Source organism: Embiotoca jacksoni, unplaced genomic scaffold (assembly GCF_022577435.1).
Source record: "Embiotoca jacksoni isolate LCO1_2020_lvr unplaced genomic scaffold, fEmbJac1.0.p SCAF_33, whole genome shotgun sequence".
Lineage (NCBI taxonomy): Eukaryota > Metazoa > Chordata > Actinopteri > Embiotocidae > Embiotoca > Embiotoca jacksoni.
In genome coordinates this window covers 435,369-452,109 of record NW_027185385.1, presented here as the reverse complement: position 1 = coordinate 452,109, position 16,741 = coordinate 435,369, and the positions used below count along the sequence as shown (strand labels likewise).

Here is a 16,741-nt window from a genome sequence, read left to right as displayed (position 1 = left end):
TAACTAAGTTTAGGCTTTGGATTAATTGATAAACTTGAGTGGAAGATTGCTGCCACACTTCCTCCTCCTCCTCCTCCTCCTTCTCCTCCTTCTCCTCCTCCTCCTCCTCCTCCTCCTCCTCCTCCTCCTGAATCTCTAGGAATATGATAATGAATATGACTGGGAGGAGTTGCTTCATTAATCCTAACATATTCTTCCTGTTGCAGCCAGGTCTCTGTGAGACAGAGTAAATCAATCTGATGATCAGTTATCAAGTCATTTACTAACAGAGATTTAGACCAGAGAGATCTCATATTTAATAGTTCACTTTTAATTGTCAGATTTATTTGATCCATTAATTTGGTAAGATCCATTTTTATTACATTTGTATTGACAGATCTTTTCTTGAGTTGTTTAAATGTAGGTGGTCTGGGTACAGACACAACCTCTATGGGATGTTGAAGGTTTTGGGTGAGTGACAGCTCTAAAGAAGCTGCAGAGGAGCTGTAAGACTGCAGCTCTGCGTCCTGACCTCAACCCTGGATGTCAGGTTTTAGGGCTGTTAAGAGACATGGCCATGTTTCTAGAAAGAAGAGCTGCACCATCCAAAGTAGGATGGATGCCGTCTCTCCGGATCAGACCAGGTTTTCCCCAGAAAGTATTCCAGTTGTTAATGAAGCCCACGTTGTTAGCGGGACATCACCTCGACAACCAGCGGTGAAGTGAAGACGTACGGCTAAACATATCATCACTGGTCCGGTTAGGAAGGGGTCCAGAGAAAACTACGGAGTCCCACGTTGTTTTTGAAAAGTTGGACACCGATTCCACGTTAACTTTAGTGACCTCCGATTGGCGTAACCGGGTGTCGTTACTGCCGACGTTAATAACAATCTGACTGGATTTATGATTAGCCTTAGTCAGCAGTTTCAGGTTTGAGTCAATGTCGCCTGCTCTGTCCCCGAGAAGACATCTGACTCTGGCCACTGGAAGACATCTGACTTTGGACCCTGGAAGACATCTGACTCTGGACCCTGAAAGACATCTGACTCTGGCCACTGGAAGACATCTGACTCTGGCCCCGGGAAGACATCTGACTCTGGCCCCTGGAAGACATCTGTCTCTGTCCTCTGGTTTCACTAACTTCACATTAAATAGAGTCTCCAATAACCAGAGTTGGTTTCTCAGCGGGTGTTTCGCCGAGTGGGGAAAATCGGTTGGAGACCGAATGACCTCACTCGTGTCCTGCTACTGTCTCCAGGTGATCCACTGCAGCGGCTACCTGAAGGTGCGTCAGTACATGGTGGACATGTCCCTGTACGAGTCCTGCTATCAGACGGTAGGCCTGGTGGCTGTCGGACACTCTCTGCCCCCCAGCGGCATCACTGAGATCAAGCTCCACAGCAACATGTTCATGTTCAGAGCCAGCCTGGACTTCAAGCTCATCTTCCTGGACATGAGGTAGGAGACGGAGCAGGCAGAGGTGAAAACAGGCTGTCATTATGATCCCTGTGTGAAATATAAAACCAGAACAGTCATCTCAAAGATCATTCAAGTACAGATAGGTTTGAGGAATTTGAAATATGTGCATTAAATGAAGCAGCTCTTTTGTAAAGTTGTCGGTGGTGTAAAGTGAACATAATGCTGCATGTGTCTGGTGTGTGCTGGAGTCAGGGTGGCCGAGCTGACGGGCTACGAGCCTCAGGACCTGATCGAGAAGACACTCTACCACCACGTCCACGCCTGCGACATCTTCCATCTGCGCTACGCTCACCACACATGTGAGTCCTCTCAACCTGTAGGGAGACGTCGGTGGGGGAGGATACATGTGGGAGGTGGAAGTCCGGTGACAGATCTGGACTGCTGTTGCCATGGATCCTGTCTGCAACGTCCAAAACAAGAAGTGAAATACTGTAGTTGCATTGCATTGTGGTCGGTCAGTCCAATCATACAGGTGATTCATAGTGAGGGCTGATGGTTGTGTGTGTGTGTGTGTGTGTGTGTGTGTGTGTGTGTGTGTGTGTGTGTGTGTGTGTGTGTGTTTGTGTGTGTGTGCTCCCTGCAGTGCTGGTGAAGGGGCAGGTCACCACCAAGTACTACCGCATGCTGTCCAAGCACGGCGGCTGGGTGTGGGTGCAGAGTTACGCAACAATCGTCCACAACAGCCGCTCCTCCAGACCGCACTGCATCGTCAGCGTCAACTATGTCCTCACGTGAGTCTGCAGCTCCGTCTGGAAGTCTAAATGTGACAGCTCCAGTTCACTGGGTCACAGATGTATGTGTGTGTGTGTGTGTGTGTGTGTGTGTGTGTGTGTGTGTGTGTGTGTGTGTGTGTGTGTGTGTGTGTGTGTGTGTGTGTGTGTGTCTGCAGTGACGTTGAGTGGAAGGAGCTGCAGCTGTCGGAGGACCAAGACGGAGCAAGTAAGGCCGGCCTCAGTCTCACGGCCTCTCAGGACCAACGCAAACAGGTCCGAACCAAAGCAGTCAGGATGAAGACAAGAACCAGAGCTGCTCCCTATCCGGAGGTGGGACGTCCCGTCTTCTACTGGAAACAATACAAAGGAGTCCTTTAAGAACATATGATGGAAAATGTGTTGGAACCATATTATTGGCGGAAATAATCTAAAGCATGTTGCCCACATTAATATCAGAGATCAGGGGAAATGTTTGAGGAAACACAAATACGGAATTTGGTTCTGACCAGACTGTAACATAGAAAGAGGTTTGTTGATTTGTTGATAATCATACTATTTCAGTCTGTTTCAGACTGTTTCAGTCTCTTTCAGTCTCTTTCAGACTGTTTCAGACTGTTTCAGACTGTCTCAAACTTCTTCAGACTGTTCCAGACTGTTTCAGACCGTTTCAGTCAGTTTCAGACTATTTCAGACTGTTTCAAACTGTTTCAAACTGTTTCAGTCTCTTTTAGACTATTTCAAAATGTTTTTAACTGTTCCAGACTGTGTCAGACTTTTTCAGTCTGTTTACGACTGTTTACGACTGTTTCAGTCACTTTCACACTATGGCAGTCCGTTTCAGACTTTTTCAGACTGTTTCAGTCTGTTTCAAACTGTTTCAGTCTCTTTCAGAATGTTTCAAGCTGTATGTCTGTTTCAGATTTTTTCAGACTGTTTCAAACTGTTTCAGTCAGTTTCAGACTGTTCCATATTTTTTCAAACTGTTTCAGACTGTTCCATATTTTTTCAGACTGTGTCAGTCTTTTTCAAACTGTTTCAGACTGTTCCAGACTCTTTCAGATTGTTTCAGTCTGCTTCACACTGTTTTTGACTGTTCCAGACTGTGTCAGACTTTTTCAGTCTGTTTACGACTGTTTCAAACTGTTTCAATCACTTTCACACTATGGCAGTCCGTTTCAGACTGTTTCATACTGTGTCAGTCATTTTCAAACTGTTTCAGACTGTTTTGATTTTGATTTTTTTTTTAAATTTTGTACACTTTATTAATCCCCGAGGGGAAATGTCTTCACTACAGCAGGGGGGCTCTCAGGGGGGAGCTGCTGCAGCAGGCTGCCACTAGCGCAGCGCCAGGTAACCTGACCTGAGGTGCATGTTTTTGGATGATGGGAGGAAGCCGGAGAACCCGGAGAGAACCCACGCAAGCACAGGGAGAACATGCAAACTCCGCACAGAAAGGCCCAGGACCGGATTCGAACCCGGAACCTTTTTTGCTGTGAGGTGACAGTGCTAACCACTGCACCACCGTGCCGTTCCAGACTCTTTCAGATTGTTTCAGTCTGTTTCACACTGTTTCAAACTGTTTTTAACTGTTCCAGACTGTGTCAGACTTTTTCAGTCTGTTTACGACTGTTTCAAACTGTTTCAGACTGTTTCAGTCACTTTCACACTATGGCAGTCCGTTTCAGACTTTTTCAGACTGTTTCAGTCTCTTTCAGACTGTTTCAAGCTGTATGTCTGTTTCAAACTGTTTCAAACTGTTCCGGACTGTTTCAAATTGTTTCAGTCAGTTTCAGACTGTTTCAAACTGTTTCAGACTGTTCCATACTTTTTCAGACTGTGTCAGTCTTTTTCAAACTGTTTCAGACTGTTCCAGACTCTTTCAGATTGTTTCAGTCTGCTTCACACTGTTTCAAACTGTTTTTGACTGTTCCAGACTGTGTCAGACTTTTTCAGTCTGTTTACGACTGTTTCAGTCAGTTTCAAACTGTATGTCTGTTTCAGACTTTTTCAGACTGTTTCAGACTTTTTCAAACTATTTCAGTCAGTTTCAGACTGTGTCAGTCAGTTTCAAACTGTATGTCTGTTTCAGACTTTTTCAGACTGTTTCAGACTTTTTCAAACTATTTCAGTCAGTTTCAGACTGTGTCAGTCAGTTTCAAACTGTATGTCTGTTTCAGACTTTTTCAGACTGTTTCAGACTTTTTCAAACTGTTTCAGACTTTTTGAAACGGTTTCAAACTATTTCATACTGTTTCAGTCAGTTTCAGACAGTTCCAGACTGTTATCAACTGTTTCAGACTATTTCAGTCAGTTCCAGACTGTTTCAAACTGTTTTTGACTGTTCCAGACTGTGTCAGACTTTTTTGGACTTTTCCAGTCTTTTTCAAACTGTTTCAGACTGTTACAGACTCTTTCAGATTGTTTCAGTCTGCTTCACACTGTTTCAAACTGTTTTTGACTGTTCAAGACTGTGTCAGACTTTTTCAGTCTGTTTACGACTGTTTCAAACTGTTTCAGTCACTTTCAAACTATGGCAGTCCGTTTCAGACTTTTTCAGACTGTTTCAGTCTGTTTCAAACTGTTTCAGTCTCTTTCAGACTGTTTCAAACTGTATGTCTGTTTCAGACTTTTTCAGACTGTTTCAGACAGTTCCAGACTGTTATCAACTGTTTGAGACTATTTCAATCAGTTCCAGACTGTTTCAAACTGTTTCAGACTGTTTCAATCACTTTCACACTATGGCAGTCCGTTTCAGACTGTTTCAAACTGTTTCAGTCAGTTTCATACTGTGTCAGTCATTTTCAAACTGTTTCAGACTGTTTTGATTTTGATTTTTTTTTTGATTTTATACACTTTATTAATCCCCGAGGGGAAATGTCTTCACTACAGCAGGGGGGCTCTCAGGGGGGAGTTGCTGCAGCAGGCTGCCACTAGCGCGGCGCCAGGTAACCTGACCTGAGGTGCATGTTTTTGGATGATGGGAGGAAACCGGAGAACCCGGAAAGAACCCACGCAAGCACAGGGAGAACATGCAAACTCCGCACAGAAAGGCCCAGGACCGGATTCGAACCCGGAACCTTTTTTGCTGTGAGGTGACAGTGCTAACCACTGCACCACCGTGCCGTTCCAGACTCTTTCAGATTGTTTCAGTCTGTTTCACACTGTTTCAAACTGTTTTTAACTGTTCCAGACTGTGTCAGACTTTTTCAGTCTGTTTACGACTGTTTCAAACTGTTTCAGACTGTTTCAGTCACTTTCACACTATGGCAGTCCGTTTCAGACTTTTTCAGACTGTTTCAGTCTCTTTCAGACTGTTTCAAGCTGTATGTCTGTTTCAAACTGTTTCAAACTGTTCCGGACTGTTTCAAATTGTTTCAGTCAGTTTCAGACTGTTTCAAACTGTTTCAGACTGTTCCATACTTTTTCAGACTGTGTCAGTCTTTTTCAAACTGTTTCAGACTGTTCCAGACTCTTTCAGATTGTTTCAGTCTGCTTCACACTGTTTCAAACTGTTTTTGACTGTTCCAGACTGTGTCAGACTTTTTCAGTCTGTTTACGACTGTTTCAGTCAGTTTCAAACTGTATGTCTGTTTCAGACTTTTTCAGACTGTTTCAGACTTTTTCAAACTATTTCAGTCAGTTTCAGACTGTGTCAGTCAGTTTCAAACTGTATGTCTGTTTCAGACTTTTTCAGACTGTTTCAGACTTTTTCAAACTGTTTCAGACTTTTTGAAACGGTTTCAAACTATTTCATACTGTTTCAGTCAGTTTCAGACAGTTCCAGACTGTTATCAACTGTTTCAGACTATTTCAGTCAGTTCCAGACTGTTTCAAACTGTTTTTGACTGTTCCAGACTGTGTCAGATTGTTTCAGTCTGCTTCACACTGTTTCAAACTGTTTTTGACTGTTCAAGACTGTGTCAGACTTTTTCAGTCTGTTTACGACTGTTTCAAACTGTTTCAGTCTCTTTCAGACTGTTTCAAACTGTATGTCTGTTTCAGACTTTTTCAGACTGTTTCAGACAGTTCCAGACTGTTATCAACTGTTTGAGACTATTTCAATCAGTTCCAGACTGTTTCAAACTGTTTCAGACTGTTTCAGTCTTTTTCAGTCTGTTTCAGACTTTTTCAGTCTGTGTCAGACAGTTTCAAACGGTTTCAGATAGTTTCAGAATGTTTCAAACTGCTTCAAACTGTTTCAGTCTTCATCAGACTGTTTCCGTCAGTTTCAGACTGTGTCAGACAGTTTCAGACTGTGTCAGTCAGTTTCAGACTGTTTCAAACTGTTTCAGACTGTTCCAGACTGTTTCAGACTGTTTCAGACTGTCTCAAACTTTTTCAGACTGTTTGAAACTGTTTCAGTCTCTTTCAGACTGTTTCAAACGGTATGTCTGTTTCAGTCTGTTTCAGACTGTTCCAGACTGTTCCAGACTGTTTCAAACTGTATGTCCGTTTCAGACTTTTTCAGTCTGTGTCAGACAGTTTCAAACGGTTTCAGACAGTTTCAGAATGTTTCAAACTGCTTCAAACTGTTTCAGTCTTCATCAGACTGTTTCCGTCAGTTTCAGACTGTTTCAGACTTTTTCAGACTGTTCCAGACTCTTTCAGATTGTTTCAGTCTGTTTCACACTGTTTCAAACTGTTTTTGACTGTTCCAGACTGTGTCAGACTTTTTCAGTCTGTTTACGACTGTTTCAAACTGTTTCAGACAGTTCCAGACTGTTATCAACTGTTTCAGACTATTTCAGTCAGTTCCAGACTGTTTCAAACTGTTTCAGACTGTTTTAAACTATTCATACTGTTTCAAACTGTATGTCTGTTTCAGACTTTTTCAGACTGTTCCAGACTGTGTCAGACTTTTTCAGTCTGTTTACGACTGTTTCAAACTGTTTTAAACTGTTTCATACTGTTTCAAACTGTTTCAGTCAGTTTTAGACTGTGTCAGTCAGTTTCAGACTGTTTCAAACTGTTTCAGACTGTTCCATACTTTTTCAGACTGTGTCAGTCTTTTTCAAACTGTTTCAGACTGTTCCAGACTCTTTCAGATTGTTTCAGTCGGTTTCACACTGTTTCAAACTGTTTTTGACTGTTCCAGACTGTGTCAGACTTTTCAGTCTGTTTACGACTGTTTCAAACTGTTTCAGACTGTTTCAAGACGTTTCAGACTGTTACAAACTGTTTCAGACTGTTTTAAACTGTTTCATACTGTTTCAAACTGTTTCAGTCAGTTTCAGACTGTTTCAAACTGTTTCAGAGTGTTCCATACTTTTTCAGACTGTGTCAGTCTTTTTCAAATTGTTTCAAACTGTTCCAGACTGTTTCAGTCAGTTTCAGACTGTGTCAGTCTGTTTACGACTGTTTCAAACTGTTTTAAACTGTTTCATACTGTTTCAAACTGTTTCAGTCAGTTTCAGACTGTTTCAAACTGTTTCAGAGTGTTCCATACTTTTTCAGTCAGTTTCAGACTTTTTCAAATTGTTTCAAACTGTTCCAGACTGTTTCAGACTGTTCCAAACTGTTTCAGACTGTTTTAAACTGTTTCATACTGTTTCAAACTGTTTCAGTCAGTTTCAGACTGTCAGTCTGTTTACAACTGTTTCAAACTGTTTTAAACGGTTTCATACTGTTTCAAACTGTTTCAGTCAGTTTCAGACTGTGTCAGTCAGTTTCAGACTGTTTCAAACGGTTTCAGACTGTTCCATACTTTTTCAGACTGTGTCAGTCTTTTTCAAACTGTTTCAGACTCTTTCAGATTGTTTCAGTCGGTTTCACACTGTTTCAAACTGTTTTTGACTGTTCCAGACTGTGTCCGACTTTTTCAGTCTGTTTACGACTGTTTCAAACTGTTTCAGACTGTTTCAAGACGTTTCAGACTGTTTTCAGTCAGTTTCAGATGGTTTCAGTCAGTTTCAGACTTTTTCAAACTGTTTCAAACTGTTCCAGACTGTTTCAGACTGTTCCAAACTGTTCCATACTGTTTCAAACTGTTTCAGTCAGTTTCAGACTGTTTCAGTCAGTTTCAGACTGTTTCAAACTGTTTCAGAGTGTTCCAGACTTTTTCAGATTGTTTTTATCTGTTTCAGTCTCTTTCAGACTGTTTCAAGCTGTATGTCTATTTCAGACTTTTTCAAACTGTTTCAGACTGTTCCAGACTTTTTCAGACTGTCAGTCAGTTTCAGATTGTTTCAAACTTTTTCAGTCAGCTTCTCACTTTGTCAGTCTGTTTCAGACTTTTTCAAACTGTTTCAAACTGTTCCAGACTGTCTCAAACTTTTTCAGATTGTTTTAATCTGTTTCAGACTTTTTGAAACGGTTTCAAACTATTTCATACTGTTTCAGTCAGTTTCAGACTGTTTCAAACTGTTTCAGAGTGTTCCAGACTTTTTCAGATTGTTTTTATCTGTTTCAGTCTCTTTCAGACTGTTTCAAGCTGTATGTCTGTTTCAGACTTTTTCAAACTGTTTCAGACTGTTCCAGACTTTTTCAGACTGTCAGTCAGTTTCAGACTGTTTCAAACTTTTTCAGTCAGCTTCTCACTTTGTCAGTCTGTTTCAGACTTTTTCAAACTGTTTCAAACTGTTCCAGACTGTCTCAAACTTTTTCAGATTGTTTTAATCTGTTTCAGACTTTTTGAAACGGTTTCAAACTATTTCATACTGTTTCAAACTGTGTCAGTCAGTTTCAGACTGTTTCAAACAGTTTCAGTGACTTTCAAACTGTTTCAGACTGTTTCAGACTGTTTCAAACTGTTTCAGACTGTTTTAAACTGTTTCATACTGTTTCAAACTGTATGTCTGTTTCAGACTTTTTCAGACTGTTCCAGACTGTGTCCGACTTTTTCAGTCTGTTTACGACTGTTTCAAACTGTTTCAGACTGTTTCAAGACGTTTCAGACTGTTTTCAGTCAGTTTCAGATGGTTTCAGTCAGTTTCAGACTTTTTCAAATTGTTTCAAACTGTTCCAGACTGTTTCAGACTGTTCCAAACTGTTTCAGACTGTTTTAAACTGTTTCATACTGTTTCAGTCAGTTTCAGACTGTCAGTCTGTTTACGACTGTTTCAAACTGTTTTAAGCTGTTTCATACTGTTTCAAACTGTTTCAGTCAGTTTCAGACTGTGTCAGTCAGTTTCAGACTGTTTCAAACTGTTTCAGACTGTTCCAGACTCTTTCAGATTGTTTCAGTCGGTTTCACACTGTTTCAAACTGTTTTTGACTGTTCCAGACTGTGTCCGACTTTTTCAGTCTGTTTACGACTGTTTCAAACTGTTTCAGACTGTTTCAAGACGTTTCAGACTGTTTTCAGTCAGTTTCAGATGGTTTCAGTCAGTTTCAGACTTTTTCAAACTGTTTCAAACTGTTCCAGACTGTCTCAAACTTTTTCAGATTGTTTTAATCTGTTTCAGACTTTTTGAAACGGTTTCAAACTATTTCATACTGTTTCAAACTGTTTCAGTCAGTTTCAGACTGTGTCAGTCAGTTTCAGACTGTTTCAAACAGTTTCAGACTGTTTCAAGACGTTTCAGACTGTTTTCAGTCAGTTTCAGATGGTTTCAGTCAGTTTCAGACTTTTTCAAACTGTTTCAAACTGTTTCAGACTTTTTCAAACTGTTTCAAACTGTTCCAGACTGTCTCAAACTTTTTCAGACTGTTTTAAACTGTTTCATACTGTTTCAAACTGTATGTCTGTTTCAGACTTTTTCAGACTGTTCCAGACTGTGTCAGACTTTTTCAGTCTGTTTACGACTGTTTCAAACTGTTTTAAACTGTTTCATACTGTTTCAAACTGTTTCAGTCAGTTTCAGACTGTCAGTCAGTTTCAGACTGTTTCAAACTGTTTCAGACTGTTCCATACTTTTTCAGACTGTGTCAGTCTTTTTCAAACTGTTTCAGACTGTTCCAGACTCTTTCAGATGGTTTCAGTCAGTTTCAAACTTTTTCAAATTGTTTCAAACTGTTCCAGACTGTTTCAAACTGTTCCAGACTGTTTCAAACTGTTTTAAACTGTTTCATACTGTTTCAAACTGTTTCAGTCAGTTTCAGACTGTCAGTCAGTTTCAGACTGTTTCAAACTGTTTCAGACTGTTCCATACTTTTTCAGACTGTGTCAGTCTTTTTCAAACTGTTTCAGACTGTTCCAGACTCTTTCAGATGGTTTCAGTCAGTTTCAAACTTTTTCAAATTGTTTCAAACTGTTCCAGACTGTTTCAAACTGTTTCAGACTGTTCCAGACTCTTTCAGATGGTTTCAGTCAGTTTCAAACTTTTTCAAATTGTTTCAAACTGTTCCAGACTGTTTCAGACTGTTCCAAACTGTTTCAAACTGTTCCAGACTGTTTCAGACTGTTCCAAACTGTTTCAAACTGTTCCAGACTGTTTCAGACTGTTCCAAACTGTTTCAGACTGTTTTAAACTGTTTCATACTGTTTCAAACTGTTTCAGTCAGTTTCAGACTGTGTCAGTCAGTTTCAGACTGTTTCAAACTGTTTCAGAGTGTTCCATACTTTTTCAGACTGTCAGTCTTTTTCAAACTGTTTCAGACTGTTCCAGACTTTTTCAGATTGTTTTTATCTGTTTCAGTCTCTTTCAGACTGTTTCAAGCTGTATGTCTGTTTCAGACTTTTTCAAACTGTTTCAGACTGTTCCAGACTTTTTCAGACTGTCAGTTAGTTTCAGATTGTTTCAAACTTTTTCAGTCAGTTTCACACTCTGTCAGTCAGTTTCCGACTGTTTCAAACTGTTTCAGACTGTTCCAGACTGTTTCAGACTGTTTCAGTCATTTTCAGACTGTTTCAAACTGTTTCAGTCTGTTTCAGACTGTTTCAGACTTTTTCAGTCAGTTTCAGACTGTTCCAGACAGTGTCAGACTGTTTCAAACTGTTTCAGTCTTTTTCAGTCTGTTTCAGTCAGTTTCAAACTGTTTCAAACTTTGAGACTGTTTCAGACAGTTTCAAACTGTTTCAGACTGTTTCAGACTTTTTCTGTCCGTTTCAGAATTTTTCTGTCAGTTTCAGACTGTTTCAATCTGTTTCAAACTTTTTCAGACTGTTTCATTCTTTTTCAGTCAGTTTCAGTCAGTTTCAAACTGTTTCAACATGTTTCAGACTGTTTCAAACTTTTTCAAACTGTTTCAATTCATCATGAATATGATTATTATTATTATTTAGAACAGCTGCTTCTTTCTGGGTTTGGTCAGTGAAGGTGAAGTGAGATGTAGTCACTGACTGCCTGAATGTTTTCAGAGTGTTTTAATAATTCTGAGTTGATCTCTCGGTGAAGTGACGTGATGTGTTCAATGTTTCACGGTGAACAACAACCTGAACATTATCTGGTGACTGTTCCTTTAATAGTCAGACTGCTGTAAACAGAAGCAACGCTTTGAAACAGTAACCGTGTCTCTGTTATGGACAGCAGGCGTCCTCTGTCCTCCTCCAGCTGGACTGCTCCAGCTGCCCCCCCCAGACGGGGCTGTGGAGGGACAGACCGCCGTACCCGGTGACCCCCTGTAGGGACAGGAGCTCCAGTCTGAGCCCTGAAGCAGCTCAGCTGTCCTGCAGCCCCGCCTACAACTTGACCCTCCACCTCCCATACAGGCAGCAGCAGGTGGAGGCTCAAAGGACGCTGCCTGTCTCTCTGTCCTCTCAGCGGTCCCAGCAGATCGCCAGCTCCCTGCAGAGCAGAGGGTCTGTTGGATGGAGCGTCAGCAGCCAATCAGCATCCAGCAGATACACAGGTACACATCTCAGAGGTCTTTACTCACAGAGCAATGTGTTGAACTTCACACATCCAGTATGTGAATACCAGAATGATGTCACCCAGACTATTTAAACCAGCTCTCTGATGTCACCCAGACTATTTAAACCAGCTCTCTGATGTCACCTAGACTATTTAAACCAGCTCTCTGATGTCACCCAGACTATTTAAACCAGCTCTCTGATGTCACCTAGACTATTTAAACCAGCTCTCTGATGTCACCCAGACTATTTAAACCAGCTCTCTGATGTCACCCAGACTATTTAAACCAGCTCTCTGATGTCACCTAGACTATTTAAACCAGCTCTCTGATGTCACCTAGACTATTTAAACCAGCTCTCTGATGTCACCCAGACTATTTAAACCAGCTCTCTGATGTCACCTAGACTATTTAAACCAGCTCTCTGATGTCACCCAGACTATTTAAACCAGCTCTCTGATGTCACCCAGACTATTTAAACCAGCTCTCTGATGTCACCTAGACTATTTAAACCAGCTCTCTGATGTCACCCAGACTATTTAAACCAGCTCTCTGATGTCACCTAGACTATTTAAACCAGCTCTCTGATGTCACCCAGACTATTTAAACCAGCTCTCTGATGTCACCTAGACTATTTAAACCAGCTCTCTGATGTCACCCAGACTATTTAAACCAGCTCTCTGATGTCACCCAGACTATTTAAACCAGCTCTCTGATGTCACCTAGACTATTTAAACCAGCTCTCTGATGTCACCCAGACTATTTAAACCAGCTCTCTGATGTCACCTAGACTATTTAAACCAGCTCTCTGATGTCACCTAGACTATTTAAACCAGCTCTCTGATGTCACCCAGACTATTTAAACCAGCTCTCTGATGTCACCTAGACTATTTAAACCAGCTCTCTGATGTCACCCAGACTATTTAAACCAGCTCTCTGATGTCACCTAGACTATTTAAACCAGCTCTGTGTGCTGTTGCTGCCTCACAGGTCTGCTGTTAACTCTGAATATGGTTCCTCTTCAGGACCGGTGCCGGCAGCTGACCGGAGGAACTCTGACAGTTGTTTCAGGAGCAGAAACCTTCATCACACCAGCCGGCTGAAGGAAGAACCGTGTGACCGTTACATGCTGGTCCACGGCGAGGTGTCGGAGGTCTGTCCACGTCTTTGGCCTCAAGTCACCGGGGACAGTAAGCCTTTAATCCAGGAGGTCAGACCCAACCTGAGAGGAGCAGAGGGAGGAGGAGAGCGTCTGAGCGTCTGGGGCCAGCCGGTTCCTGTGCAGATGATTCTGCAGCAGAACAGGAGGCTGTGTGTGATGGAGCCTCCCTGCAGCTACGCTGCTACAGCAGGTCCTCCACCTGAAGGCCAGCAGCAGCCTGGAGCTGCAGAGGAGGACAGGTGGGGGGGGAGGGGGGCTCCATACATGTCTCTGAACTTTCATCAGGTCCTGGGCAAACATGGATCTATTAAAGCCCCCCCCCCCTCCCACACTGAGCCATATAACAGAGGGCCACAGTTACAGAGTTAAAGAGACGTACGGTTGCAGCAGCCAGAGCCCCGCCTCCAGCTCCTCCCCCGACAGACACAGGGACCACCCTCTTTACATCGGCACGTCTGTCATCATCACCAACGACAGGTGACCCAGGACAGGAGGTCATGTCACTGCTGCAGGGTCGCTTCAGGACATTACAGCTGCAACTTTTTTACCTTTCTATCAAATAACAGATCAACATGAACCTGTTTTATACAATAAAATAATATTAATGAGACATAAAACTGTTTCATAAACATTATTATTCAACAACTAAATCTGAACCTCATTTTGTACTTAAAGAAAAAGCTTCTGTATTTTCATACAGAGAGAAAAGAGAAGATGTGGAAAGTTTGTTAGTGAGTGTCTGACAACCTGCTGCTCCACCTGTCAGCTGTCCGTCTCATATCTGTCCTGAAGAGTTGTTGCCATGACAACAGACGATGCTTCACACAGCTTCAACCAGACAGCTCAGAAGATCGAAACAATCATCTCAGTTTCAAAGTGGACGCCTGAAATTAAAGCGTCCCCCTCCCCTCCCCTCCCCTCCCCTCCCCTCCCCTCTCCTCTTCCCTCTTAAACAATTAATAAATTAGAAAATTAAAGAAATGTTACAAAATAAAAAATAAAAACATTACACAACCAAAATGTGTTCTCCCCTCTCCAAAGGTCGTTGTCCGTTCCATCAGTACATGCCCAGCAAGCCGGCGAAATACGGGATCAAGTCGTGGGTGGTTTGCGACGCGAGATCCAGCTACGCTTGGAAGATGCAAGTCTGCACCGGGAAGGCTAGCAGCGGCGGCTCGGAGAAGAACCAAGGGATGCGAGTCGTGCTCGACGTGACGGAGGGTTTCGGCGGTCGCAACGTGACCCGCGATAACTTCTTCACTTCTTACAAACTCGGACGACAGCTCCTGAAGAAGAATATCACCGTGGTCGGCACGGTGCGCAAGAACAAACCCGAGCTTCTGCCTGCGCTGCTTACACCAAAGGACAGACGGGTGTTCTCGTCAAAGTTCACCTTCACGCCCACGACCGCTCTAGTGTCCTACTTCCCAAAGAAAAACAAGAACGTGATACTCATGAGCCACAGAGGTCGCTGTCAGCGATCGAGACGACAGGAAGCCTGCCATCGTCCTCGACTACAACTGCCACAAAGGAGGTGTGGACAACCTAGATAAGGTGATAGGAACGTACAGTTGCAGACAGATGACCGCTCGCTGGCCCCTGGTCGTATTCCACAACATCATTGACGTACCCTCCTACAACGCCTTTGTGATATGGAGAGAGCTTAACCCTAATGCCTGGTAAAAAGAACAAGAGGAGGGTGTTCCTGGAGCAGCTGGGCAAGGCGCTCGTAACCCCGTTCATCGAAAGAAAGGAACGTCTCCCCCCACGGAAGCTGCCGCCTCGGTTGTGAAAGCCGTTCAGAGGTCCAGGTCTTGCAACGCGCCCGGGGATCAGCCTGCCCTGGCGTCAGCCCCAAACAGCGCCCCAGCTCTCAGGGTGAGGAAGAGGAAGAGGTGTCAGATCTGTCCACCGAAGAAGGACAGTAAAACTCACAGTGTGCTACGGGTGTAAGAAATACATCTGCAAAGGCTCGCCTGCTGTCCCGCGTGTGCACAGTGAGCCCCTAGATGGCGCGGGACAGTTTGACCTGAAGACTCTGGGTGTGTAGACAATATGGTATGTTACATTTTTTTTTTTTGCCCAAAGCGACTTTTACAATAGACTGATCATCGGGAACAATTTTAGGGTTCAGTGTCTTGCTCAAGGACACTTGGGCATGTGGACAGGAGGAGCTGGGGATTGAACCACCAAACTGTACAATTAGTGTGCAACCCACTCTACCCAGTGAGCTACAGCATCTCAGTGTCCATACTGGTTATATTGTATGTGTGTATCAGTACTTGTAATCTGTGCAATGACAATAAAGTGAAATGTGAATCTGAATGTCAATATGAGATGACGATGGACAGTTTGACCCGAGGGCACTGGGTGTCAAGGTAATGTGAGGACAACACAAGGGTTAACCAACTCTCCTCCTATCTCCACCATAATAACCTTCTTGACCACCAGTCTGGTTTCAACAGACCACTCAACAGAGACGGTCCTCCTTCTGTCTCTGAGCAGCTTCACACTGCTAGAGCAGCCTCTCTGTCCTCTGTCCTGATCCTTCTCGACCTTCTGCTGCATTGGACACAGTGAACCACCAGATCCTTCTTTCCTCCTTCAGGACCTCGGTGTCTCTCTGCTCTCTCCCTGTTCTCATCCTACCTCAACGACTTCACTTACCGGGTAACTTGGAGAGGATCTGTGTCTGAACCTTGTCCTCTCACTACTGGTGTCCCTCAAGGCTCCGTCCCGGGTCCCCTCCTCTTCTCTCTACACCGACTCTCTCGGCTCTGTCGTTCACTCGCATGTCTTTTCCTACCACAGCTATGCTGATGACACCCAACTGATCCTCTCTTTTCCAGATCTGAAACACAGGTAGCAGCATGAATCTCTGTCTGTCTGACTGACATCTCTCAGTGGATGTCCTCACACCACCTGGAAATCAACCTCCACAAGACCGACCTGCTCTTCCTTCCAGGGAAAGACTGTCCCACCCTCGACCTGACTACTACCTTCAACAACTCTGTTATCCCGACCCTGACTGATAAGAACCTCGGAGACACTCGACAGTCAACTCTCTCTTACTGCCAACATCACTGCAACAACACGTTCCTGTAGATACATGCTGCACAACATCAGGAGAAGACGTCCTCTTCTCACTCAGAAGGAGGTCCAGGTTCCGGTCCAGGCTCCGGTCCGGGTTCTGGTCATCTCATGTCCTGAGACCACAGGACATCCTCTCACTGGATCATCTTCAGATCATCTACAGGTCATCTTCAGGTCATCTTCAGGTCATCGTCAGATCATCTACAGGTCATCTACAGGTCATCTTCAGGTCATCTACAGGTCATCTTCAGGTCATCGTCAGATCATCTACAGGTCATCTTCAGGTCATCGTCAGGTCATCTACAGGTCATCTACAGGTCATCGTCAGGTCATCTACAGGTCATTGTCAGGTCATCTACAGGTCATCGTCAGGTCATCATCAGGTCATGTACAGGTCATCTTCAGGTCATCTACAGGTCATCGTCAGGTCATCTACAGGTCATCTTCAGATCATCTTCAGGGCATCTACAGGTCATCGTCAGGTCATCTACAGGTCATCTTCAGATCATCTACAGGTCATCGTCAGGTCATCATCAGGTCATCTTCAGGTCAACTTCAGATCATCTACAGGTCATCATCAGATCAT

At 43.3% G+C, this 16,741-nt stretch overlaps 1 protein-coding gene across 1 annotated transcript in view; it reads left to right on the top strand.

The window, feature by feature from the left end:
- LOC138207640 (single-minded homolog 2-like) overlaps positions 1–15,015 on the top strand; it is a 34,439-nt gene extending 19,424 nt beyond the window's left edge. Inside the window, exons 6-13 of the mRNA XM_069165016.1 lie at positions 1,238–1,437; positions 1,651–1,757; positions 2,042–2,189; positions 2,348–2,501; positions 11,582–11,900; positions 12,926–13,354; positions 14,104–14,529; positions 14,750–15,015. Of these exons, the coding sequence (XP_069021117.1) occupies positions 1,238–1,437; positions 1,651–1,757; positions 2,042–2,189; positions 2,348–2,501; positions 11,582–11,900; positions 12,926–13,354; positions 14,104–14,529; positions 14,750–15,015 (2,049 nt within the window). The remainder of the gene's footprint in view (positions 1–1,237; positions 1,438–1,650; positions 1,758–2,041; positions 2,190–2,347; positions 2,502–11,581; positions 11,901–12,925; positions 13,355–14,103; positions 14,530–14,749) is intronic.
- The last annotated feature ends 1,726 nt before the right edge of the window (positions 15,016–16,741 follow it).